General features: G+C 39.4%; 1 protein-coding gene across 7 annotated transcripts; it reads left to right on the top strand.

The window, feature by feature from the left end:
- The first annotated feature begins 3,149 nt into the window (after window positions 1-3,149).
- On the top strand, window positions 3,150-27,290 carry SPPL2A (signal peptide peptidase like 2A). 7 transcript variants are annotated; one of them, XM_079317847.1, is made up of 17 exons: window positions 3,150-3,336; window positions 6,396-6,515; window positions 6,970-7,152; window positions 7,898-7,987; window positions 10,787-10,920; window positions 13,009-13,160; window positions 13,911-14,007; window positions 15,336-15,437; window positions 16,054-16,135; window positions 16,403-16,477; window positions 17,104-17,160; window positions 17,318-17,371; window positions 17,798-17,897; window positions 18,729-18,806; window positions 19,134-19,294; window positions 21,395-21,428; window positions 25,885-27,290. In XM_079317847.1, exons 1-17 carry the CDS (start codon window positions 3,283-3,285, stop codon window positions 25,914-25,916), a joined length of 1,605 nt encoding a protein of 534 aa, XP_079173973.1. In that variant the 5' UTR covers window positions 3,150-3,282; the 3' UTR covers window positions 25,917-27,290. The 7 variants fall into 7 exon arrangements, with proteins under 7 accessions (XP_079173973.1, XP_079173975.1, XP_079173972.1 ...); XM_079317849.1 differs by lacking the exon at window positions 17,318-17,371; XM_079317846.1 differs by lacking the exon at window positions 21,395-21,428.

Genomic DNA, 27,290 nt, shown 5'->3' with positions numbered 1-27,290 from the left:
CCAGACTCCAGCCAAAAAGCTGTGAAAATATGAGGCACTGAAAAAATTTATAGGATGGAGAAAAATATTTTTTGGCTAACCTATTTCCTTTTCCTTATTGTCTCTTTTATTCTGTCCCATTGTTCTACTGCCTACTACATTTCTCAGAAATATGTGCAGCATTTGGGTCAGTGTTCTTTCTAAGTTCTTAGTAATTAATACAAGTTAAAAATTCCTTCATCCCTTTGAAGCTTATGTATTGATCAATGACCCCCAAATCCCCTCTGTCCTGATTCTTGTGTGACATAACTGTTTGATAAGCAGAGTCCAATTGCTTTTGCAATCTTAGTCCTCAGATAATTATGCAATGTTTCTCTAAAATACCTAATGCTGCCACCCTTCCACATCTGTCTGCCTGGGAAAGAACTATTTCTGTTTACGGTATTTTATGCAAAATTAACAGAATGAAACAATAATTCAAAGTTCAGCTGTTGGAAGAGTGAATTTAATTGCATAAGGAAATATAGGGAAAGGAATAGAAAAAACCAGATTGGTTGGGATAAGTTTACTGAAAAGCCAAGAGGCTGATCATTATGAAAAACCCCATAAATTAGCACTTAATGCAATATTAGAATTAGGAGAACATCCCTGGAACCATTGGTATTTTGAAATTCTTTCCTTCTGAGTTAAATCATTAATGCTTAGAAGTGTGTGTATGTGGTAGAAAACTGCAGAGGGAAGAAAAGGATAATTTCATTATTCCCATTAAGAGGATTTCTAAATATGCACAGTATTGTTCAAGCAGTTTATTTTCTGTGCTAATTGTTATTTAGATTCAGTCTCCTCTTTCTAAGTAATATCATCAATGCCTGCATTAAGCATCTCTATTCTTTAACACTGTTAGGAATGCTTGAGGTGAGTTACAGATTTTATTCCATGCTGATGTTTTGGTTGGGAAAGGGATTTTTCTGGGAGGGGCGTTGCTCTTTTCTCTGATGGGAAGAATTATGATGGTATAGAAAGACTACAATTCTTGGTACCGATCTTTATTGTCTTACACTGGTTATGCATAGGGTTATATTGTTCATTGTAAATAAGGAACATGAAGTTTAAAATGGGGAAAAAAAGACAGAAGGATCCTTTAGGCTTTGAAGTCATTCTTCAAGCTCTGAATGTCTTTGTAGCCTAGTTTCCTGCTGCCTGGCATTGGAAATCACATATATGAACAAAATCTAATTTTCTTGGTGCTGAAATTCGAGAATAGATTATGTTTTTAATTTTGCTTAAATATTACAGCTAATGGCAAAGTGTCAGGACTACTGAGGTTGCCAATAAAGATTACCTAAGAAGTTTTTCACCGATAATATCCTAATTTCCCTGAAATATCCTAAGCTGATACCCTAACTCTGCCCCCTTCACAGCTTTTCAGTGCAGGTATTTCTAACCCACAGTCCTACTGGACTGCAGAATAGTGTTTACTGTAAAAAATGTTTTCACAATATCTTTAAACAGTCATCAAGACAGGAGACATCAAACCAAGAATACACTTTGGAGAGAGCAATTTCCTTTAATTCAGAGGAAATTGTATTCCTTTCTCTTTGGCCCATTTTTATTTCCAGCTGAAGACAGAATAAAAACTGCCATGTTTTTTTGGGGAACACAAGGAGAAGGATTAGTATGTGGCAGGACAGGACATGCCGCCATGGAATCTGATCCTGGGATCAGCTACGCACTTGTAATTCAAATTAAACACTTCTTCCATGGCCAAAATGCAGTGTAATGTACATACCCAGAGCTCATTACAGATCACAGAACTGGCAGATTTATTGGAGTAAATCAGTATTCCTGTGTCATCCAGATCTTGTTAGACTCGGAAGAAGAGATAGTAGTTGGCATAAAATGTCATGGTTACTCTGACAACAGCACCAGAATAGAAACACACAGATGGACAATGTATTAGCCTGTGTTTTTAAAATACCAATTCTGCATAGAATATGAATTATTAGCTGTGTCATGGTATGCCATTATCTGTTTAACTGTTTAAGCACATGAAATTGTTAGACACACCTTTGCAGGCCAGCAATTCTACAAGATGCATAAGCCTGTCCTGTTGCTGATATAATGATGAATTGCAGATTGTCACTGCGTGAAATAAAAGCCATTTATTACCATCAAAGTACCGGTGTTGATCAAAACACTACTTATGCACAGGTATGCAAACGTTACTCAGATTTTTACAGCAACAGAACAGCTTCTTGACAATTTGCCATAATTCAGTGAGGAATGTTCTCCATGCCTTTGCCCTTAAATGCACAGAGGGAAAACCCATGCGTGCAGGATTCTCCTTCCTCAGTAGTAATAACTAATAAACACTTAGTTTGTGAGTTAAGGCTTTGATTTACTGATGCTGAAGTGGAGCTCAGCTCTCATCCTCTTGCATCTCCCTTTCCCTCATGCCCTCGCTACCTCAGCCATGGCCACATTCTCTTCTTTCTTCAACAACCTTTCTTACCGTCCTCCCTTCCTCTTCTCCCGGCACGCTGGCTCCTCGGCAGCCCCCGGGAAGGGGCAGGGGGCGGATCGTGGAACCAGCTCTCGAAAACCTCCACTGAAAAAAGGGATGTTGCACAACTTCCTTGGCTGGTAAATCACTGAGCTGTTTCAGCCCATGGAAATCCTTGCTGGTTCTTACATCTGATGCATCACAGCCCTTCTAATACTTTCGAAACCTGGAAGACATCTCTGAAATGCGCTTGTTGATTTGGGGTTTTTTTAGGAGCAAACAACGCAACTTCCTCAATTTTGTGTTATAGGTCACACTTTGCTGTTTCTTGTACTTGTTGCTCTCACGTTGTTGCTCTCCTGCTATCCTCAGCGCGCCTCCCTCCCACGGCTCTGCGAGAGCTGGAGCGAGGCGAAACCCTCGGCTTGCTTTGTGTCGGGAGACGCGCGGCAAACGCGGCCGCTTCCTCTCACTTGTAGGGGCTCCGAGCGAGCCCGTCGGTACCTAAAACACCGGGAGCTGCCGGGTGGATGCCCCGACACGCTGACAGCCTGCGAACGGCAGCGAGAGAGCGCAGGGACGCAGCGGCACAAAGACACCGGGGCGGGGACGCGCAGCCCGCCCGGCTCCCGCAGCGCCGCCCCGCCGGAGCGCCGCCCCGCCGCCGAGCCCGCGGCGTCCCGGGACCGGGCCGGCAGCGCACCGACAGGAACAGGAAGCGGGGCCGCGCCGGGAGCCGGTGAAAGGCTCCGCGGGGCCGCCGAACCCGAGCGCAGGGAGGCAGCAGCCGGCGGAGGACGATGGGGGCGGCCGCGCTGCTGTGGGCCGCGCTGTGGGCCCTGCTGCTCCCGCGGGTAAGGACGCGGGGCCGCGCCGCCGGCCCGGCCCTGGCGGATGGCGCTGCCTGTCGCTTCTGGTCGCTGCCGGAGCTCCTTCCTCATCCCCCAGAGCTCGGCGGCCGCGGCGGGCAGGGCCCGCGCAGCTCCCATTTCCCTGGGCTCGGCTGGGCTGGACTGAGCTGGGCTCGGCTGGGCTGAGCTGGGCTCGGCTGGGCTGAGCTGGGCTCGGCTGGGCTCAGCTGGACTGAGCTGGGCTCGGCTGGGCTGAGCTGGGCTCGGCTGGGCTGAGCTGGACTGAGCTGGGCTCAGCTGGGCTCGGCTGGGCTCGGCTCCCGGTGCCTCCGAGCGCCTCGGGGCGCTTGGGCTGGAGCGTGGCCGGGAGGTTTGGGCCTCCCTCGGACGAGGCCTCTCGGTTCCCCACACCGGGCCCGGGGAGTTCGGGCCGGGCCAGCTCCAGTCACGCCTTGCTGGTTGAGATAACAAATCTCCGGGTGCCTGCGTGGATAAACCTGGTTAAAACCTGGTGTTTAAAGTTGGATCCGGGGAAGGGGGAAGTTCCTAGTGTGGATTTGTGTCCTGACTTTTGTCTCGTTCATCTTCAGTTTTGGTTTCGGTATGGCACGTATTCGCAGCTTCTCCCTCAACACAGGTGTACACTGCCGTGGAAATCTGGCAGAGCACCTTCTGCCAAATGGGGTAGTGAAATGGGGAAGTCAGAAACCTCCATAATCTGCTTAGGCAATATAAAGGACAAGTATGCATTAAATGCTGTTCCTTGAAATTGTTTTGTTGTTGAGATGGTTTTTTTTGTTTAATTTTAACAGAGTCTATCTTGTTTTGGTAAGATGGGATGCAGAACACTTCTCTGCTGTGTTGGAAGTCACCATTGGATATACTCAGCAGCAGGTGCACAGCACAGTGTGTCAGTACCTGGAGAATGCCTTGGGGAAAGTCACTTGTCTCCCTTGCTTTTCCTGAGTCCCACAGAGCTGTCACTGTGTTGGGGTTTTTGAAGAGTGGCTTTGCTCTTTAACCCAATGGTCTGCTGCTGCTGACAAGGGAAAGGTGATTCTGCCCTCTTAGAAGACTCCAGGCCCTGTGTTCTGCCTCCTTTGCTCTACAGATGCAGTTGCAGCAGTGCTGAACATTGGACCAGGTCACTGTGCCTCAGGAGCAGCCTCTGGCCATGAACAGAGGAGTTGGGTTTGGGGGAGGATCACTGCTGCTCTCTGAGCATGGGCTCCTGATCTCCTGGGTCACAGTGCCTGCAGGGAGGGAGAAAGGCCAATTTGTGTGTGTCACAAGACAGAGCAACAAAATGATGGTTGTTCTGCCTTTTTATGTTTCTATTGGTTTTATGTTGTCATTTGGTACATACAGGCTACCCTCTCTCCAGTCTTTGAGATTCTGTATGTCTTGTCTAGGTACTAATTGTATGGATGTTGTAAATATAGGCTTGGTTTGGTCTCTGGTGCATCTGATTTCTTGTATTCTGCATGATGGGGTTACTGATACACTCCAAAACTCAGCAGTCAGCCCAAGCTTATATCCCTGCAGTGACATGTTTGTAAAATTAGGGATTAAGAGACAGAATGAGACCTCTCTATCAAACATAAGAAATTATACAACAAAAATTTAGAGGTGATAAGGGAAGGAAATATGATGAGAGAACTACCTGTCAGAAACAGGAAGGAATTTGTTGAGAGGTGAGGGGCTGTTGGGTAGTGTCTGAAGTGAAAGGAGATTTTGATGCCCCTTTAGGTAAGGACAGTTGTCATGCCTCTTCTCCATGTGGGAATGCTTTTATGCCAGGGCAAATCAGCCTAGGGAAGCAGGTTAATCTTTTCAAGAGATGTTCTTGTGATCACACCTTTAGTCTTGTTCTTGTGTAACAATATTGAAAATGTGCTTGGTGGGAAATGTTAGCTTTGTATGTAGGATTTGTTCAGTGGCACAGGTGACTGCAAAACCAATAGCCCTTGTCTGTTGAAAGGATATTGAAATGATTAGAAAGTAACAGGACTTTAGCTGGATGCAAGAGGATTTCCCTGGGGATGTTCCAAGTGAGGCGCATCCTGGAATGTTTCTTCTAATTTTTAACTTGTAAATGCTGTCTCTGGAGCTCAGCAATGAATAGGTGTGAGTACACATCATGCTCAGGTCCTGCCTCCCTCCACCTCATGAGGATGAATTGTGTGCCCTGATTAATCCCCAGAGAAGGGAAGCTTGCTAAACAAAACATGCATATCAAATAAGCAAGTAATCACTCCTTCTAGGTTGATTTATGCTTGTGTAGCGTTAACACTTGATTTCCTGGAATCCAGAAAACACTTATTATTCTATTTGGTGAAGCAGAAAGAGCTTTTAATGGATGTAAACCTCTGGGGTTTGCACCTGTTGGAAGCCTTTACTGCTTTTAATTCACCATTAGTTTGTACTTCTGGGTGAATGCATTTACGAGGGAAGCTTGATCATTTTTGTGCTGATCATAAATCATGGAACAATTTATTTCAGCTGGCAGCTGAAGAACTGTTCTGTATTAAACAGTTAATGTGCTCAGGCCCTTTGACACAGTTCCCCCAGCAGATGTTCATGCGCTGGGGCCGATATAATGGATTCCTCTGAAGAAGGTTTTTTGCTATTCAAACCAGGCAGACATAAACCTCTGAAACAATATCGTCACATGCTTTTATTTTCTCTCCAGTTCTCCCTTGCTGCAGAATACAGATCTTCTAGCTTGAGGAGAAAAGTCTGTTTGGGCTTCTCCCCCATAGACATGCCTACTAGCTTAATATGTCAGTGGTTTTTAATACAAATATGAAATTTACAGCAGTATTTTTTTAATTTTTTTTTTTTTAAATTCTGATGATACTTATTGCTGTTGAGGTCAGTTCAAGGCAAACAGTTGAAATAAGAGCATCTTCCAATGTTTTTTACAGTGACATTTCTTTGAGATGCAAAGAATGTAGCTGCATCTGATCTTTAGTCTGTTCATTTATCCACTTTTTAGAGGAATATTTGCATAACTGATATTCTAAACTTGGTGTAACTCAGAACACTGTGATCTATTGCAGGTAGCTGCTGATGAGGGGATCCTGCATGCCTCTGGAAGTGGAGTGCCTCCAGTAACTAAGGATTACTGCATCATTTACAATTCTAATTGGGTATCCCTTCCAAAAACCTTGGACAATGCTGTAAGTAGTTTGTAATCATACTCTCTAAGAAAACTAGAATGCAGCATGAATTTGAGTCAACTATAACTTATCTTCAAAATGTTGAGTTAAATACATGCTACACTGAATATTTGCCATTTTGGTTCATGTTGTCCCCTTCCCCCCAAATCACTACCAGTAGTGACATTTCTGTGTAATCAGTTTCTTATGTTTAAATTACAATATCAACTACTGTGAAATTGCACTTAGAAATAGCCAGATTATTTCAGCTCTATGCTGCTCTAAATGTCCCTTGGTATTGCATGCTGCTGAAACTGCTGCTGTGATTTTCTATTCCTGAATTAATCATTCTTTTTTGTTACACCCCTTCCTGGCAAATCTCCTGTTAAAGAGCATAGTAATGTGGTTGTCAGGATTAATTTGTTTGTAATATCAAATTTCCAACTTTAATCACATTCGTTTTCTGTCTCTGTAGACTTACTGGACTCTGGAAAACCTGACATCTACAGACCTCTGCAGTTCACCTGAAATTCCTTCTGGCTTAGTGAAAGACAAAGCAGTTGTAGTGATGAGAGGAAACTGCACTTTCTTGGAGAAAGCAAGAATTGCACAAAGTTTGGGTGCCAAAATACTGTTGATTGCCAGTAAATCTAGGCTGGTAAGTTCCAACAGTTTTCCTCTGTACTGCAGTAGTGTCTTGTCTGTTTGGTCCCATGCAATGTTGTGCAGGGTTAGCTGAGAGAAGCCCCAAAAGCAGAGGACCCTGAACCACGTGTGGGATTCCAGCATGAGCCATTTACCTTCCTCACAGAGCTGTGCTGACTTACATCAGCTCAGAGGAGCTATAGCTGAGCTGGATTTTTAAATGTTCCTTGTATCTTCAAACATGTTTCTAAATGCAAATACTTGTTTTTATCATTCCCCAATTTTAGTGCATTCTGAAAAATTAGTAAACTTGGGTGTTACTGTTTTAGACGTGTGATAAGAAGCTAGGGAAATGTAATCCAAAACTGGAAATAAAAAATGGTCTTGTGAGATCTCATTGCATTTTTGTTCTCCATTGCAGCTGCCAAGTGTATGTACAAATATGTACAATTTATGAATTGGGGTGATTATCACAGAAAGTTCATCTTGTTTTAGAAGTGTAGAAATTAAAAACAGTTTTAATTATCTCTGGTAGTACTATAAAATCACAAGAGCTGTATAAATCCAGATGTGTTGGTAGTAACATCTGGTTTAAGTACATCTCTCTTTATTAACCTTTTGCCAAGGGTGATGAATAAGCTTTTTGGTTTTTACCTTCCTACAAATACACTGAAATTGAAAGGATAATCTGCTTTAAGGGATCTAACCTACTTTTTAAATAGGCTCAACATACTTACCACTTACACTTTCTCTTTTAGCCTGGTATTTCAGATAACAAGACTGATTTTGAAGATGTGACTCTTCCAATTGCTCTTATAAGATATAATGACATAGTAGATATGCAGCAGGTAAGTAACAGAACTTCAGCATGTTATGTTTGTAATAACTTATGTATTTGAACAAATAGATTAATTTCAGGTCAGGTCTGGATGTCTGCCTGATTTGAATGTGCTTAGATACTGCTTTCAGTGCTAAGTGAGGATGGACATTTAGTTGTGGAAGTACTGATCTTCCTAATCAGGTGAACAAGAGGGAATGAATGATTGATTGGAACACTGAGAATGGGAAACACAATATCTAACTGGAGATGGGGAACCATGGAAGTTTCCTGCAGAACAAGATAAACTGTCTTCAGTAGATTTGGATATTGCTGCAGGTGCCTGGCACATGTGAGGAGCTGTAGCCTGAGAGGGCTGTTCCTTTAGTGCAGAAGCTACAACAGCTGAGCTTGCAGCTGCTGGCACCAGAGCTTTCAGGCAAGCAACACCTGAGCAAGTTAGATCTTGAGGAAAGACTGAAAGCTTTTTTGCCTTTGCCAGATGATGATCTCCCTCTGTGTAATGTGACAGCATCAGCTAAACACTGGTTGGGCAGTGTAGTTTGAGTTTCTGCTGGTGAGTTGATGGTGAGAAGCTGCATGTTATTAAACTGCAGCAGTTGTAGTGCTCCTACATTTTATAAGCAGGGGGAGTTTGTTTTGGGAGTATTTGGAGTTTCTTTTCCTTGGCATGTAGTATTAGAATAACAAAATACTGCACAGGGTTTTAAGGAAAACAATATATTTTCTTCAGTGTGGCTTTTTTGTTGTTATATTGTTTGGGGTTTTTTATTTAGCATTGAATAGTTTTGCTAAGCAGGAGTTGCATTGCACATATTTTTGGGGATAGCAGAGGTTAGCACTGTGTGGTGTTAGCTTCTTGAGTTGAATTTGCAAGCTCACTTCACCATTTCTGCTCTTAATCTTCAGAGCTGCCATGGGAGGTTGCCTTAGGTAAGTATGCAAACTGAAATTGCCTAGATTGGTAGGACTTTGGTTGCTTGCTGTTGTTATTAAAGATAGGTACTTGCTGAGCACTGACAGGACTGAAGGTTTGTGCTGTCCTCAGACTGCCACAGCCTTGATAAGTACTGTAGCTGGGTTCAGGTTGTCTTCTGTCTTCAGGTTTATTTCTTCAAGTCAGACAAGTGTTGTTTGCTTGCTTGAGTGATCTGAGGATGCCCTACTAACATGAAAGGGAACTAGGGCAAGTTAGGTCTGGATCTTCTCTGTACTTCTTTATTGCCCAGTTATACTTAGAGTGATGTGATGAAGAATCACTTCTGTACAGCTGGAGTAACTCACCAAAGCACCTCTGCTGTATGTTGGTATGCCAGATGGTGTCTCATATTGCTGCTGAATCAAAGAATTCTTTTTTGTCTTATGATGAGACTGCCTTCATAAAAGTGAGGAGCACAGCCTAGACTACAAGTGACCTTTCCTGGTTCTGCTGTAGTTTTTTGCCAAAGCCTTCTGTCATGTCCCTGGGAGCTGTTATTTTGAATGATATGCACTGCTTGGAATCCAGCAGCCATTGTACACTTCCTACTACAGTTGCATTTCTTGTTTAACTCCAGTTTCCTCCTTTTATTTAGAAGAGAGAGACAGCACCAGTTTGAGGGCAAGTAATTTGTATAAGCATTCTTTTTACTTGACAAGTCAATCATCCCTGTTAGCCTTCACCATTAGAGGCAGGGTTAAGAGTCTTGATAGCAATAGCAGAGTGTTACAAAGCTTTTAGACAGTGGACAGCTCTCTTGCAGATTTGTTACCTGATGCAGTCTGTTCTAGTCCAGAACAGATGTTGAAATTATTCAGCTTTCTTATATGTGGCTACTGTATTCCACTCTACTACTGGACTTCCCATTCAGTCTTTCTAGTGCCAGCTTGATCTTTCTGAAGCCAAACCTGTCTGGCATGTTCTTTTCTCTCTTGCTTTTATCTCACATGCAGACTGTAAACAAATCTGGGGTTTTTTTTCTGCATCTCTGAAGTCTGTTCTCACTGCACAATTATTTTAGATGTCTGGGCTTACTTTGACTGCAACAGCAAACTTGTCTTCCCTACTACTTTCCATTTCCTGTCAAATTATCATCCTTTTTTTGTTTTTTAAATCTCACCTTTCAATCAAATGGAAGTGCCTTGGTTTTGCTTTCAAAATTTTTGTACAATTCAGTATCAGTTGCATCTCAATGTTCTCTCCCATTTTCTTCTGTGCACTTGAGCTTGTTTTGGTTTTTATTCTTAGGTCTTACATTTTTAAAATGGCATGAAATTGCTTTCTTTTCATTTGAATTAAACTCAAATCATGTTTTGTGAATCTGCTGGTTAATAACTTTCTGCCACCTTGAACTGTCACTGTGCTCTGTCTGAAGCCTGATGTTGGAGTTTTGTGGGTTCAGGAGCTAGAGGTAGATCTGCTGATACCTCAGTGGACCTGTGAGTTTATATTTCAAGGTGACTGAGTTAGATGTGCTTTCCTGCAGAGCAGATGTCTTTGATAGCACTTGGTGTATTTTGGGGAGGCATTTGGGCTAGAGGCACAACTCAGAAATGTGTCAAGAATGCAAAGAGCACCATTTTCTCTTGTGGTATCTCTGCCTTTACACAGGAGTAAATAGATTTGTTTCCAAACCTGACCATCATTAAAGGTAGCATGGAAAGCATTGCTTCTTGGTAAACATTTGACATGTCTTGTGCAGCAAGTTGAAAACTTCCTCTCAGCATTATGTAGATTAAGAGTAGGAAATCTCGATGTACATCTTGTTGGAAAAGAAGCAATATGATTTCTTTGTTCTCCTTATGAACCAACTTGTGTGTTATATTTCAGGTGCTTGGAAATGAAGTTAATGTGACTCTGTATTCACCACCTTTGCCAGAGTTTGACTACAGTATGGTTGTCATCTTCCTAATTGCTGTGTTTACAGTGGCACTGGGAGGCTACTGGAGTGGAGTAGCAGAACTGTAAGTTTGTTAAATAGAACTGCTTAAATTACCTGGACTGCAAAGTTTGTGAAAATTATCACTATAATCAGTGAGAAATTATTTTCTTTTAGGTTGGTAATTAAAAAATTAGAAGATATAAGTGCAATTAGCTGCTTTGTCATGAAATGTTTGAGCACTGTGACCTCTGAAAAATCACCACAGGTCTTTGAGGAATCTCAGGCATAGATTATAAAAGTTCCTGAGGGATAATGCAGCTCTTTGGAGGAGGCATGAGTTAACATTTTGACAAATTACCAAATACTCTGTAACCAGCATCATATTTTCCCAATATCCACAATAGAAATGAGGTATTTTAGTTACACCTTTTGAATGCAGTGATTCAGGAGGTAAATACATATTGTATGTAGTGTCTGCATTGGCAGGGATCTGTACAGCTGCACCATCCCAGCTGGCTTTGCTGTCACTAGGAGCAATGGGAAGCACAGCTTGGTTGTCTGGCTGACTCCAGATAAAGTCCATCCTGGCTTTTCTGCTTCAGCTTTTGTGTTTTATCTGGTGGAGCAACAGAGCTGGGGCAGCAGCAGCTCTGGGACTGGGCAAGGACAAGGAGGCAGCAGCAGTCCCTGTGGAGGGAACAGGGAGTGCCAGTGCAGAATGTGGCAAAGGCAGGGGAAACAAGAGGTACTGGGAGTTTCTGCACGGTCCTTGAGGGGTGTGCAGCCTTCAGTGATGCACAGAATTGTTATTAGTCTGGGGTTAAACTGGCTGTAGGTGCCTTTGAGATCATGGCATTATTCTGCAGGACTTCTTGGGTGGCTGTGTATGCTAAATGGGTCAGTGTGTGTTGCTACCTTCAGGGTCTCAGTGGTGTTCTCATTCTCTGCTCACCAGAGCAACAAGGAGAGGATTGTATGTGATAACAACAGCTTCCTTTTTCCCACAGTTATGCAAATTAGCTATTTTAAAGAGATTAAAGAAGTAGAAGGAGGGGAGGTGTGTATGTTTCTTTTTTTAAAGGTTGGGTCTGATTATGCTTCTTTTTCAACCTGCAGTGCTGCAGGGTGTGGCTGCAGTGAATGCTAAAATAACAAAATGTGGTGCTGTTTCCCATATTAAAAATACCTAGATGTAATTTATTAAACTGGTTAAAGTGCTCTTTCAGAAATCTAGGGCGAGCTTATTTTTTTAAAAAAGCTGCTTATTCAAAGCATGTCTTCTGAGAAGGTGATTCATCTAACAAGGTGCCTTGCTCCTGTGGGCTATTCTCTTTTGATGGTAGCTGTTTCAGTTCTGAATTCAGCATTTGGTAGGTAGGTCCTGGGATTCCTCAGCAGCATGCTATCTGATGGGCAATTTGCACTAGGTCTGTACTAAAGAGTAGAAGGGCTCTCTGCTCAAAGAACAAACACAGCAATTTAAATCTCCTTATATTACATGGTGAGGTATAAATATGGAGTGTATGTATGCATAGAAATCTTACTTCCAGTGAAAATTCCCAATTGTACATCCTCTCTTTCACTTGCTCTGTAATTATGGGGTGTAAGAGTAGAAGAACTAGTACTTAGCTAGCTTCATTCTGTGAATGGGTTTTGCAGACACTTAATGTCTAGATGAGGTTCTGAGAGTGTGCAATACCTATGATTTTGATTTATTGTAGATATATTGATCAGATATTGTAGACATATTTATCAAATGGTTATCTACATTTTGCCCAATGAATTTTGCAGTCAGAGATGATGCACTCATTGAGCTCAATGTGTGCATCCTGAAAAGTTTGAGTGTAGCACTACTTTTCTTCACATGGATCAGGGTTTTGTTTAGAGATGCTCCCTTAAAGTTGGCAATTACCACACCATTGGAAAGAAGTGCAGTTAAGAATCTTTTCCTTGTGCTAGGTTGGAAGTGCATCTCTTAATTAAAAAAATTAAGAGAAATTCAGACAATAACCAGAAATATTTTCTGTGGGTTTAAGTCTAATAATAGTATGGAAGACCAAACTGAAACCTTACCAGTCTAAATATTCTATAAGCATCAATTCTGATCACAGTGAAACTTCTTCATAATCTGTCACCTGAAGTAAGTGTGTTTGTTGTTTTCATAAAACAGTGAGAATCTGAAAGCAGTAGCAAGTCCTGGGGAGAGAGAAACTCGCTGGAAGAAGGAAGAAAATGTTACTTTCACCCCTGTAACAGTTATTTTGTTTGTTGTCATCTGTTGTGTCATGCTGGTCTTACTTTATTTCTTCTACAAATGGTTAGGTAAGAAACAATGAATAATCTCCTTTGACTTATTTTTCTATATGATCTTAGGAGTGTTTGAGTCTAAAAAGCTGGATTTCTAAACTAAAATGTATGTAACTGTTAAAATTATTCTCTTCATGAGTGAGTTGAGGGTTGAAAGGATGCAGTTGCTACTTAAAGGAGAGATTTCTACAGCTGTCTTACCATGAGTGCCTTGACAGTGCTTGTTCTGAATGAAATCATATGGAAGAGAGGTGACTAATGGTGAGAAAAAGAAAATATATCATGTATGTCAGTGCTCTTGGGTGGATGGCAGTGACAACCTAGTAGTGTTTAGAGTTTGCTTAATGAGAACATATTTTGCTAATTGGGATTTGGTGTTTGGTTTTAGTTTTTTTGATGAGGATCTGTCTAGAAGGCAATTCTGATACCTCTGAGTCAAGTTTTTCCTTGATGAGAACTTTGTGATGGCAGAGACACTGAGAATTCAGCATTTTCTGTACTCAGCTGACTGTGGTCTCCAGTGACTGTTGAGCACTGCTGTAACTGTTAACAGTTGATATCATGGAATCCTTAAGATTGAAAGAGGCATTCAAAACCATCCAGTCCAACTGTCTGCTCAGTACTGTCACTGTAACCCTTAAACCACATCACCCAGTGCCAGTCCAGGCACCCCTTGAACACAAAATACCAAATGTATATTACTGTGTTTATTTGCTGTTTTCTATTTTGTTGTCACTGATTCCTGTCTTCATTGTTTTTATTTAGTTTATGTTATAATATCAGTCTTCTGCCTGGCATCTGCAATGAGTTTGTACAACTGTCTTGCAGCATTAATAGGACAAATCCCATTTGGGCAGTGCAGGTATTGTGCACCTTTCACTTATTAAAAATGACAGGTTTCCTCTGGGTGTTTTCTGCTTGCTGCTCAAGGCAGCATGAAAATATGAGAACAGCTTGACAAATTGTTTCCTGTATGGTTTTAGTGTGTGGGATAGTTATGAAAGAAAATTACAAGCTACTTTAATAAATATTAAAGGTATCTGTAGCATGATCAACAGTTAAAGTAGTTATAAATTTGCTGCATTACCTTTATTTGAAAGCATTCTGTAATAAAATTTGAAAGGCTCTGCTTGGCTGCTTGGTTATACAAAATTTTGGTTGTCTGTTGTATATTCTTATTTTGTTCATCAAGGACCTCTGTAAGGGGAGGATCCTTCACATTTGATCCTGTTTGGAGCAAGTATTGTGCTATAGGCAGGAGAGGAGATTTCCCCTCTTCTTAACCTATACTGTACCTGCCAATTTTTAACTTTCAGCATAGACAACACATTGCTCATGTTAGAAGGCTGTGGTTCCATTCCTCACTGGGTGGTTTGTTACCAGTGCACACATAGGTGCTTCTTACCACTCTTAGTTAAATATCCTGCACATATTAGGGTGTATGGGAGTGTCTCTGTTTTCCTTCCCTGCATTTTCACTTTTTCACTGAATGTTTAATGCAACAAATTGTTCTTTTTTTCCCCGAAAAGAACAATGCTTATGAACTTGGAACCATGTGAATCATGTGGTTTGCATGTTGCTTAGTGTAGGATGTTCATATCAGTATATATGTTTATATGTGATCCAGTAGCCCATCAAAGGTAGTAATCAAGTAGAAAAGAGCAGGTTTTATGTCAGCTGCAGGAGAGGCATTACTTCTGTCAGCTATCAGTTCAAAACCTGTCACAGAAAATTGAGTATGTGGTAGAAATGGATTTTGACTCACAATTTTGCAATTCATAGTTAACTTCATTTTTAATCTTGTATTATGTTTCCTAAAATCGATTTTTCTCACCACTACCATTTTGTGCAATTTTGACATGGCTGTCCCTCACTGACATAGCTCAATTGGTGTAATTGTTACATGAGAAATGGATGAAACAAACTCCTCTGCTTGCTGCCTTCCCTGGAAGTGCTTGCTAGAATGAGGACAGGCCATCCAAGTCCTTCTTGGTGTGTTTTTAGTGCAGCCCAGAAAAGGATTGGTGCTGCAGTTGTAAGAACAGTGCCACCTGAATCTGTGCAGAACAGATGGGCAAAAGAGAAACCCTTGGGTTGAGAACACCTTGTCAGCTTAAGGTTGTGTGATAGCACTGGCATGTGTCTTGGCTGTTGCAGGTTTTCTCTTTTAATTTAATTATTTTCTTTTAGGATTTCATGTTCCAACAAAACCATTGAAGTGAGGCTTATTTTTCTTGCTATATTCTGCATAGCAGCAGCTGTTGTCTGGGCAGTATTTCGAAATGAAGATAGGTAAGTGGTGCATTCTCACTTAAGAGTAAGGTGAATAATTGGTGTTAATGAACTTCCCAACATACAACTAATCCTGGAGCACAGCATCCTTCTAAACTCCAGTGCCAATTTCAGAAAAGTCATGAAAGTATTTTGAAGCTTAATGAGCATGGGAGTAATGGAGAACAAAGCAATGTAAATAAGCTGTGTGGTAATTCAAAGTTATAAAAAACTATGAAGATGAGGAAGAACTAGCTTGATTGCTAATGACTGCCACAGAAGAAAAGAGGTGCAGAATAGCATGGAGGATAATTCTGCTTAGCATTAACTACAACATCCTTGTGTTATCAACACTGTTTTCAGCACAAATCCAAAACATAGCCTTTACCATCTGCTGTGAAGAAAATGAACTCTATCCCAGCCATTACCAGCTCACTCACCTATTTATGCACAAAGGCTGGTATAAATTGACCATCTTGAAACTAGGACTCTTGTGGTTTTGGTAGTAGTCATTCTGAAAAACTAATTTCTTGTTTTCTGAGAAATTTTCCTTGCTATTTCCAGAAAAATCTAGATTCCAGCAGCATTTTGAACAACCTGTAAAAATGTTTTGGGTTTTTTTTGGGTTTTTTTTTAGGTGGGCTTGGATTTTGCAAGATATTTTGGGAGTTGCTTTCTGCCTAAACTTCATTAAAACATTGAAAATGCCCAACTTTAAGGTACTGTAAATTGCTTATCTTAAGATAATATTCTACTGCCATGAATCTGCAAGTTTACTGTCAGGAAGTAGGTTTTCCATACACAAGAAATATATATTAAAAAACATAAAAAACATAATCTTTACCTTTTTTAATGATTATTAAAATAAACTAATCCTGTTCTAAATGTTATGCCTAATTAAAACACATGGTACAGTAATGGTTCCAGAATCTAGCTGTTTGATACTTGAAAACCCATGGTGATTTTTTTTTTTTTTTTTTTGCCAGTCCTGTGTAATACTGCTAGGCCTCCTCCTTCTATATGATGTGTTTTTTGTCTTCATAACACCATTTATCACAAAGGTATGTTGGTTAATTTATTGTAAGAACAAAAATGTCTGGTCATTGGGAGAGTATTTTTGTTTAACCAGTCAGTGTTTGCAGCGTTCTCAAGGTGGAAAAGCTAATTTCCATTATTCCCCATGTTAGACAACAGTGGCATAAATTTTTATGGCAATCACATGGTCAAAAGTAAACCATGCCCAGTTAGTGTGAGGGATAGTGTGATCATGAGAAATTACTGCCCTCCAGATTTTTTTCCTTCTTTTGCCTTAAACACCTGGTTATTGGAATATGCTCTAATACTTTGTGATCATTTGCAGTGTGGTATGAACTGTGCAAGTGTTAACCTGCTTTATTTTGAAGCAGAAAGCTCATGGCAGAAAAGCTGACAGGTTTTTATCTAAAATTCCAGCTACATCTAGTGGACTTGTTGTTTGGGGATTTTTAACATTATTTTAGGCTGGACTACATCTTTTTATTGCCAAACAATGCAGTGTCATACTGTACAATACTGGGGCATTCCCTTTGATATTCAGGATTTTTCCAATCCTCAATTGTAATTGGAGGTACAAGCAGTTTTTGTAAATGTAGTGTGAAAGTTTTGGTTCATTAAAACACTAACTTCTGAAAAATAACTTCAATTTCAGAATGGGGCAAGTATAATGGTTGAAGTTGCAGCTGGTCCCTTTGGAAACAGTGAAAAGGTATGAACAATCACTGTGATATATGCATTATCAAAGTACTGACTCTGTGTAGCTAATTCATAGTGTGCTTTTCAGCATAACTTTCTCACAAAATATAGCCAGCTTCTGCTATTTTCTTACAAGTATTAAATGCCTTTTGACTTGGGTTTGATCCTAGAGTGATGGAAACTTGGTGGAAGTCCCTACTGAACGCTCAGCTCCCCATGAGAAAGTAAGGATTGTATTTCAGATACTGGATTTTTAAATTATTTCCTCTAAAAAGGCTGTTCTTTTGGGGAAAACCTTACTGTCCAAATTTCTCTTTAGGGCCTGGATATCATTGATCAATATTCTGTAGTTAGGTTAATAATCCAGATTTGTTACTCCCGTTATATGGTTAAATATTGTTTTAACTTTTTTTTTGTGTGTGTGCATATTATTTGTAAATCTGAAATTCCAGCTTACCAGTTGCCTTAAGCTTTATCTACTTTCTGTGTTGGTTTCTGGTTTTTACTTCAGGTTCTACCTATTTTGAAGTCTTCATTAACGATAAATTAATTATCTTTAAACTGTTTATTAATTCAAGCAACCAAAAAAATCCAGAACACTGGAATGCTTTAGATGAGATTTATGTGGCTTCTGAAATAATGTTTTCCAGTTACCCGTGGTTATTAGAGTGCCTAGACTTGAACACTCTGCATCAACATTCTGTGACTTGCCCTTTTCATTGTTGGGTTTTGGAGACATTATTGTCCCAGGTGAGCAAATATTTTTTGGTAACTTTAAGTTTTATTTTTCAGCTGTCTTGCAGAGTAATCTAAATCAAATGCAGCAGTTTGCCTTGATTAGTCAGTGCAGAATGCAACAAAAGCCAGAGCAGAAGAAAGCTCAGTATGTTATAGAATACTTAAATAGTGAGAGGTTTTTTATTTTCTGTTGTACTGGATTGAGTCAAAGCAAGTCCCATAGGTAAATCGGTTGCCAGTATTAACTAAATTTCTAATTGTATTAACTAATTTTTAACTTTTTAATTAAAATCTCACAGAAAGCAAATATTCTGTGACTTCGTAGTATTTTCATATCCTAGACTGTGTAATTAGAGGTGAGGTAATGTAAAATGTTTTGCCAAGTTTTTCCATCTTTCTCAGAAGAGCTGAATTTGGCCATAATTGGAGTCTTGAGCAAATTACTTTAATTGAGCATTTTCAGGCAAAATTGCTGAATGTTAAGGGTGAGCATTAGAATCCTGTTGAAGAAAAGTATTAAAATAGGTTGTTACACTTCTGTATTAGAAAGCTGAAAATAGCACAATGTAATTAGGTTGCTTGAAAACCCCAAACCTCAAATCCTAAACTTGCTTGGCTCATATTTTCATTATGGTTTTGATTTTCTAGACTTACTGTAAGATTTCTTAGACTGGTTCTTGCCTTTACAGAAAAAATATTGGAAGATGATAAAATACCATAGTAGGAAGTCTTACTATAAAGTAAGACTTTATGCTGCTTTCATTTGGAAAATTGGGGAGGAAAAAAATCATGACTAAACATTTAATTAATCCTTTTCCTTTTTTTTTTTTTTTCCCCTTTAAGGGCTTCTGGTTGCATATTGTCGAAGATTTGATGTTCAAACAAGATCATCTTCTGTATACTACATTTCCTGCACAATAGGTAAATTGTGATATTGCAGCATAGTTGATCTTCACAGCAGCTTTTTTAAAATGGTAGATCTAGATGGTTTTCTTCAGGTAAGGTTAAGGGTTGTCAAGAATCTCTCTAGAAACTCTTTTTAGTGTGCCTACTTGTACTTAAGGTGACTATTCTTTATGGTAGTGAGTTGCTTTGAGAAATCTTGCAAATATGGAGCAGCCTATTGTGTCCCTTCTTCAGTTATATTAACAAGGAAAATACTGCTTAAAAAGAAATTCTGTCTTACTAAATGATTAATCTAAAAATTCTCCTGTTCTTGATTGTGTATGTCTGAATGTCTTTTTATAGCTTATGCTGTTGGCATGGTGCTGACTTTCATTGTTTTGGCATTGATGAAGATGGGGCAGCCTGCCCTTCTCTACCTTGTACCATGTACACTCATCACAAGCTCCCTCGTTGCCTGGAGGCGCAAAGAGATGAAGAAGTTTTGGAAAGGAAGCAGTTACCAGGTAGGCTGGAGGCCTTGAGTATTGTTGTTAATTCCATTGAGTGTATGTTTCTCTGATAATTTGGTGAAAGATCACCTGCAATCCAGTTTTTGCAAGTTTTCATGTGATCTTCTGGAGCTAATAAGGAAATGTAGTCTTTACTCATAGAAAATCTTAGTCTAGTAGTTGACGTGGCAGAACAAAGCTCAAGTGAGCTGAAATAGCTGGTTCAGTACTCAGGGAGGAAAATTAATTTGTTCTACTTTGAAGTGTTTTCTTGTATTTTAACATTCCTCATCTATCATCTTGATGTGGTATAACATGAGTCACTGAACTAAGCTCCAAACTGCACTAGTTCTGTATTAGAGACTGTTCCAGAAAACTGGTAATCAGCTAGAACTTTAGAGATGCTCCATGCATCATCACTGGTGGCCTACATCATCAGGATTGTATGGAGCATTCAGGAGTAAAATAGCTGGGTTATGTAACTGTTTATTATCACAGCACACTGCCTTGGATATTCTGTATTTTCCTCTTGGTTATGTCTAACACTACCCAGGAATTGCAGTTCTTAAATCTTCCCTATTGACTCCTGCACATTTTCCCTGATGTGATTTGCTGTAGTAACTGGGTGTTCCAGTAGCCCTTCTGAGCTGGCATTTATCATAAGACAACAGTCTCAAGATTATTCTGTGTTTTGCTTGAGACCTAAGTTCAGTCTTGTTTGAATTGAGGCACCATCACCTATACCTAGGGCATGTTGAACTTGGAGCTTGGATAGTCTCTTCTGGGGAAAGGTGAGTATCAAGTTCATGGTGGATAGCAGCAGCTCCCTCTTCTTCAGCTTCTGGATTGAAAAGTTTGAGTGGGTCAGTTGAAGTCAAGAGTAATTCTTGTGAAAGTAAAACTACAGGCACCAGCTCCTATAGTATTACCAGCAAAATGCTACCTTTTGTTGTTCTGATACACTACACCTGTTTCACCTGGAGGCTGGCTTAGGTGTGAAATTACTCAGGAGATTTTCAGCTTTAACTAAATACCCTGCCTTTTTGTTTACAAAATCAACTCCTCCTTGCATAGGTCCAATGAATAGAAATGTTCCTCTGTAGGTCAGAATGAATTTGGTTTACTATGCATTTATATATAAATTGGTGCCTGTTTGCCCTTCTAAAATAAACAAGGCCACATTTATGAAGACCATTAACTCTGGGTTTGTTGTAGGGAAAGCACTTTGCAATTTGTTTTCCTCACTTGAGTTCTGAGTAAGATTGGCCTAAGTAAATTTGGCAGGTCTCCCTTAGCGACAAAAAATTTCTTGCACTTCTTGTAGCAAAACTCATACTTGAAAGAATTATGTTGCCATAGTAGTTATTTCATGTCCTTTCAGCTGGTTTCTTGAAGGATTAAAACTACTCTGAACTTCAGCTTGTTTTGAGTCAGATGACTTCATTCCTAGCACAATTTAAAATGTTGATTTCAACCCCCATTCCAGCATCCCTGAGTTAGACTTGCCTGTAATTTAGCCTAAAATTGACCTCTGTGTAACTTTACTAGCTTGTATTTTTCTGTAACTTTCTGAAGAACATTTCTGTATTAATTTTTTGTTCCCAGAGGGCATTATTCAAGTTTCACTCTTGAAATGCTGCATATGTTGTCCTCCTTATCTATAACTGTATTTTGAACTGTCCTTAATGAACTTACAAACATGCAAAAAAGTCCAAGCAAACAAACAAAACCCCAAATAGCCCCACACAACTCTAGGGTTGAAATCTCCAGCTTTCAGTGTTCACTCTAAGGAGGAAAGATATGGAAAGGTATCAAAAAACAGTATCTTGCTCAATCTGCTGTGATTGAGGCTCAGGCAGAGCTGCTCCATTGACAAGGGTGGCCAGACTTGTGTAGAAGTTTGCTTTGCCCTCACGCGAACAGAAAAACCTTGCAGAGTTGTTAAAGCAGGATGTCCTAAAAATTGGGGTAGAAGAGCATGACAGTGCATCAGGTGACTAAACTTCTTGAAAATAGTCCATTAGTTACCTTTTTGGAGTTTGGGGATTTTTTTTTTTTTTTTTTTTTGTTGGTTTTGTTGTATATGATTTTAATAATGGAATAAATTTTATTTAGGTATCGGACTCCTCCAGGACGCCTTTGCTACAAGGTGTGATTATGGCCTTCTTTTAATGTAGCTTTATTAATCATATTACAGTTTGTTTTTTCTTCTTTTTCCTCCTCTGCTTCCTTTTTCAGTCTGTTTTGCATCTACCTCAATTTTGTGTGAATTACTCAATAGAAGAGGGTAGAACTGAAGACAAGATACAAATTTGTATTCACACTTAGGTCTTCTGGGCTTTTTATTTTTTTTTAAAGGAGTGCTGGAAAACATAAGTAGCAACGAATCTGTGATTCCTAAGCCTGAAGACAGGCTTTGTATGTTTCTCTACTCTCTAACTTCCCAAACCCTAGGACTGCTTTCAAATATTTGCAGTTGGTGTTAGTTTTTCTTCTGTTACCTTTATTGCATTCCTTCACCTGATTTTTCTGTGTCAGCTGCATAGATGTGAAAACCTGTTTAGTGCTAAACAACAATTTTGTTGTCTTCTGTTGCAACACTGAGCATTGTAAATTTGCCTTTAGTAATCATGTGTGCAGCCCTTCTGTCATCATCCTGCTCCACAGTGCCCTTCATCCTGTCCTGCCTGCCCTTGCACGGGGCTGGGGAGCAGGGAGTGGGACTGGCTCCTGTGGCCTCACTGCCGCACCACGTCTGGACTGCAGAGAAGTTTGACCTTTCTTGGCAGCAGCTCATGACTGCTAACACTGATGGCATTTATTTTTGCTGTCCACACAGCTTGCAGAGAGCAGTGCAAGCTTTCAAATTTCAGCTTCTTGTGGAATTTAAGCATTTAAATATAATCTTGAATTATAGTTGCTGGAGTTATGCATCTGTTTATAAAGTGTAGGATGTTTGCTCTCAAGACAATTTGAGATGGTGAATTTTGCCTGACTGTCTTAAACTCTCAAATAAAAAGTATTTTTCTCATTAGATCCTTTCCTCTAAGGAAGAGTAATCTAACAATTTAAGTCTCATTAAAAAGCCTTCATAATAAAGAAATTAGATATAAACCAAAGATGATATTAGGAAGTGGGAGGAGTTGAGTGCAAATTAAAAACAGATGGTCAGACTATTTTTGTAACTTAGAATTCTTCTGTCCTGCTGTGTGCACTTGAGTTCTTGGATAGGTTTGGTAAAATCTCTTTTTTAGTTTCTACTGAATACATATGACAAATGCTTGACTCCCCAAGATAGCTTTGAGGTCCCATAATTCATAGCTGAGGTAATTTCTGTTTCTGCATAATGATGCAGTCCTAAATTCTAGTTATGCTCTGTGTGGCTTTTTTTATGGTGTAGTCCTGAGCTGGAATGAGTTGCTGCACAGAAAACATTTTAACTATTCACTGAAGTTCAGAGATTTCTTGGAAGAGTAATGTACTTGCTTCCCTGCCACCTAACTTTGAGTATTGCTGTTGTGAAGTGTAAAATAAAGATTTATCTAGGTTTCTGGATTGCTTATACTCCTTGTGGATGCCTTCATGATAAACTAATTTCATACTTATTTTTCAGTTATTGATTTAAATTTAGAGTACTGGTTTTTGTATCAGTGTAATCTATGGAATAATTTTAGCAAAATTGTGGAAAATCTAGTGGCCTAATGCATCTTTGAAGTCTTCTACATGGAGTAGTCTTGCAACTTGGAGTTTGTCAGTTTGAAGTGTTTAGCATTTCTTATCTCTCATGGAAGTAATAAATCAACAGATTTGTCACTGGCATGTTACACAGCATGCACCTGCTCTTCAGTAAGTTTTATAATCACAGTTTTAGGTACTTGCAGCTTATCATAACTGGACTTGTTAAGAATTCCATGAATACAATATTATTGCCATGAATATTGCAAGCAACTGTGTGCATAGGTACTGTGTGCTCCTACAGGGAGAGATTTGTACAGCCATTTCTAGTTTGGCTCTGTGGAAGTGTTTTTTTTTGGAAGTGAGTTTGATGGTTTTTAATAGTTACCATGTTAGTAGATAGGTTAAACAGAAATGTTTTAGTTACAAAGCTGCCTTAACACCTCCCCCTTAAAAACTGTCAGAAATTCAGATGTGAGAACAAAGCTTCTAAGTCTCTTCCACTTCCAGAAATGTTCATGAGCTTCCACAATGTACAGATTGCTTTGCCTTGTTCTTATCTTAAAACAACTTTGTCCAGGAAGGTGCCTTCATCCTGCAGCTGGTTATCACAAAGATTCCTGCAGCTTCTTCTTTGAGGAAGGGGTTGTCCTGAGAGAATCCACAGTGGAGATACATGGACAGGACTGTTTAAATGCCATCTCAAACTTTTAGAGAGGCACCTGTTGTCCCCAGCTTTATGTTGTGGCCTGTCCTTCTGTGTGGAGGAAAGATTAAAAATGGGGTAATGTAACTTTTTTTGCCTTGAAACATTTATATAAACACCCACCTGTCCCCCCAACACCCTTAGAGTTTTACAAGGCATTTCGTTTTAAAGTTAACTTCAAAATCTGATTATTAAGTGGAGACTTTAAAATTTAAAAACAGGTGCTATCTCCAATATATACCAAAAAAAAGTACATTTTTTGCTGCTTTAGGATAACTTTGGTATACACTGAATTATTGCAAATACTTTGAATTCTTATTTCTAGAAGCATCTTTTCCATTTAATAGGAAAAGACTGTTGAAAAGTACTTTACAAAATTACTTTCTCTGTGCAAGGTATTAGATGATCTTCCCTAGGCTGAAGGAAGATAATATGGCATGACTTGATGTAATATGGTACTGTGGAGGAGGTTGTTCTTGTTTTATCCTGGAAATGAATACTTTAATCCTCATTCAAAGGGATGGTTTGAGTTCTGTAATTGTAGGGAGTGTTTTGCTTTGGGTGACTTTTGATGTGGATTTTTGGTCACAGTATAGAGGAAAATTCTGGATATACTGAAATAAATGCGAGATGGTCATTAGCACAAGACTGGGTGTTCACTGCTGGACTGAGTGTGTGCTGCTGCTCTCAGTCCTTAAGTCTATTGGCAAGATTGGTGCCTGCCTTGGTTCTTATTGTCATGATTCTGGCACATGAAGGGAGGGTTGTGAAAGACCTTTTCTGGTCTTTGATTTTGTGGCCACTGAACTCTCCTAAACCTTACCCAATCCACTGGCTTGTTTTTTGGAGCTGTCATCTCAGTTACTGCACAGCATGCTGGTGTGGCTGGACTGTGAAATAGCTTGTTTAAGCAAAAGTGCTTTTGATAAGGTATTGTTTGTTTACTTTCAATGAAACAATTCTGGTGGCATAAAAGAAGGAATGGCACAGAGCTGTGTCATAACTAGAGAAAAAAAAGCTAAAGGAACAGAACAAGTTTTTTTTTTTACCCTTTACATAGAATCATACCACATTAAAGTGTGTACAACACAACAGTGTCAGAGCCTGGCTTTGTCCTGGCAAGGATTCTGAGCAGGTGCTAGAAACAGGAAAATAATTGTGTGGAAATTTGCCCAACTTAGATCAGAACCCACGCAGTGAGCAGCTGTTGCACAGAAAGACAGGCAGGATATGCCACTATGGAAGAATATAAGTAGGGTTTTTTGCCTTTTGCTGCTTGAAACATTATCTCTTGTCCTAATTAATCCTGCCACTCTGGGCATATAAGCTCCTTGGCACATTAGGTTTTTTCAGCATTAGTTGTACAACTCCTGTGCCTTCTGTCTCTGGCTGTCAGCTACCTAAACTGTCCAGTTCTTGGCCTTTTGTTAATGATGCTCAATTCTGAAGCCCTCAAACTGATGGTCTCAGTTTGTCATACTAACAAACGTGTGTATTACCTCTGGAATCGTTCAGTGCCTTGTCCCAGAGGGACAGAGCCTTCATTGCCTCCAGCAATGCAACAGTGGATAAGGAAACAGGCTGCTTTGTAGTCAGGACAACTACAAATTTGTTTTGAGTTATTCAGGCAATCTAATCAGTCTGTTTAATAATCTGGTTTGGATTCTCTTCTGATGCAGGACTTTACAATTCTATTTCCTTTACCTTTTCTGAGATAAAAGGAAAATTTACAAAGAAATGTGACCACTACAGTTAGTTTTGACTAATTGTAATACAGGTAGCCTTTACTGCCATGAAAAGAGAGTGTTTTCTATTCAAGCTATTGCTTGCTACCTGTAAATGTTAGATAAGATCCTAGAATCCATTTCCAGTTTTGCAAGCCATATCTTTGAAAAATTTGCTTAACTCCAATTTTTTTTTGTTCTCGGTATTTAATAATTGGGATACTTCTGACTCACAAGTTTGTTTTCCTTTAGAGGACTTGGGTTCCTTGGTTGGAGAATCATTTTGTACTGGAAAGCATTAGCTAATAGAGCTTTGATTATTTGGCTTAAATACTTTTCTGTTCTGTAGAGGACCTCCTAAATGTATGCTGCTAGAAGGCAGTCTAACGTGTTTAATTATATTCCTCTTAGCTAACAAATACTTTAGATAAATGGGGTAAAGCAGTATTTCTTTATAAAGAGCCATCTCTTATCTTTTTTTTTTTTTTTTCATTTTTTAGATGATGGAACACCTGGATTACACAGGAAATGAAGAAAGCACAGCATCAGCCTCTGAACAGCCTGGAGGACAATAATATGTGGGATCTTGATTTAAAATAGCATTTGAATTTTTCACAGATGAATTGTAGTAAATTTGGTGAAATTTTACAATGGAGTGTTTCCCACTCTGTGTAAAAGGGTTTTTTATTCCTTCACCTGTATTTTTATGGAAAATACTGTTAATAACATAAAAGTAATCAAAATGGAGTCACATTTTTACAGCCAAACCATAGCTGGTAAAATCGTGCCTTAATTTAAATCAAAGGATATTTTCTATGCAATTTTCCAACTGTGTTTCTATACAGTATATTTTTATAAAAGTTGCTTGCCCGTATCAGCTTAAGTGAAATATTCTTTTAAAGTTTTGATTAAGACTAGTCAGACTTCTTTGAAAAAAAATAAAGTACCCTTCCTAGGATTTCTTTCCAGATTTTGATAGCAAAGTTGGATAGAAATGTAACTATAGCAACTGAAGAATGAAACTATAGTTTCATTACTACAAGTAATTCAATAAACAGTGTGTATATTGAGGTACATTGTGAGCCATAAAATAAATAATAGGGCAAATTGAAACTGGGGTCGTGAACTCTTCCTCCCCATTTCTCTCATTGTATCACTGGCTAATGCCTTAATTGTGAAAATTGTTAAGCTTTGATGCAAGTCTTTGGATTATATACATTTCCAAACGTTTAAAAATAATAAAAGAGGGGAGGTACTTACACATGGTCCTGAAAACCTCTGTGAAGCTTCTGGAGTAGTTGACAGACAAGATGGTGTGAAAGGCAGGAGGATTTTTGCTCAGTCAGTGCTATCTGAAGGGATGGGATGAAATGTTAACACTGGCTTTGTTCTCTCATCTGTTGAGAGTAGGTGCATATTCGTGGTCTTCATTTGGCTCTGAATCAGTTCAGAAGGATAGAGGAAGACAGGACAGATTTTTTTTTTTACCTTTTGCATCTGCATCATACTTTTTTTTGAAGTATTTTTGAAAATTCTTTGCAATTGATAGACAAAACAGGTTTGAATAGTACTAGTAGTACTTGTGTTAGCTAAGGCAAATGCATGTGTTTAACTTGTTTAATCTTAATTTGGTTTTGCTTTTAAAGACTTGGAAAAAGGATAAGTACTTTAAATCATTAGTTTGCATTTAGAAGAGTTTGAGTTTGACACCTGTTTGTTTTTCAGGAAACTGCTAATTGAGGGGAATTAGGCATAGAAAATTTGTATAGCTGTAATGCTAATACTTGACACCAAAGAAAACTGGAGAAGGCAACAAGGGGAGACCACTGAGTTCACTTAGTGTGAATGTCAGGTAGTTGTTAAAACATTTTTCCTATTCTTTAAATGAATGTCATTCCTATAGCAA

This window comes from Erithacus rubecula (assembly GCF_903797595.1).
Source record: "Erithacus rubecula genome assembly, chromosome: 14".
In the NCBI taxonomy this organism is placed as follows: domain Eukaryota; kingdom Metazoa; phylum Chordata; class Aves; order Passeriformes; family Muscicapidae; genus Erithacus; species Erithacus rubecula.
The sequence above is the reverse complement of the archived record's forward strand: the minus strand, read 5'-3'. Positions and strand labels throughout refer to the sequence as shown.

Bases quoted from the DNA above. Each gene is read 5' to 3' on its own strand.
- SPPL2A (XM_079317846.1), top strand. From the start codon at position 3,283: ATGGGGGCGGCCGCGCTGCTGTGGGCCGCGCTGTGGGCCCTGCTGCTC. The intron at 10,921-13,008 runs GTAAGTTTGTTA...TTCATAAAACAG, and splicing joins TGGAGTGGAGTAGCAGAACT to TGAGAATCTGAAAGCAGTAG. The intron at 19,295-25,884 runs GTAGGCTGGAGG...TTCATTTTTTAG, and splicing joins GGAAAGGAAGCAGTTACCAG to ATGATGGAACACCTGGATTA.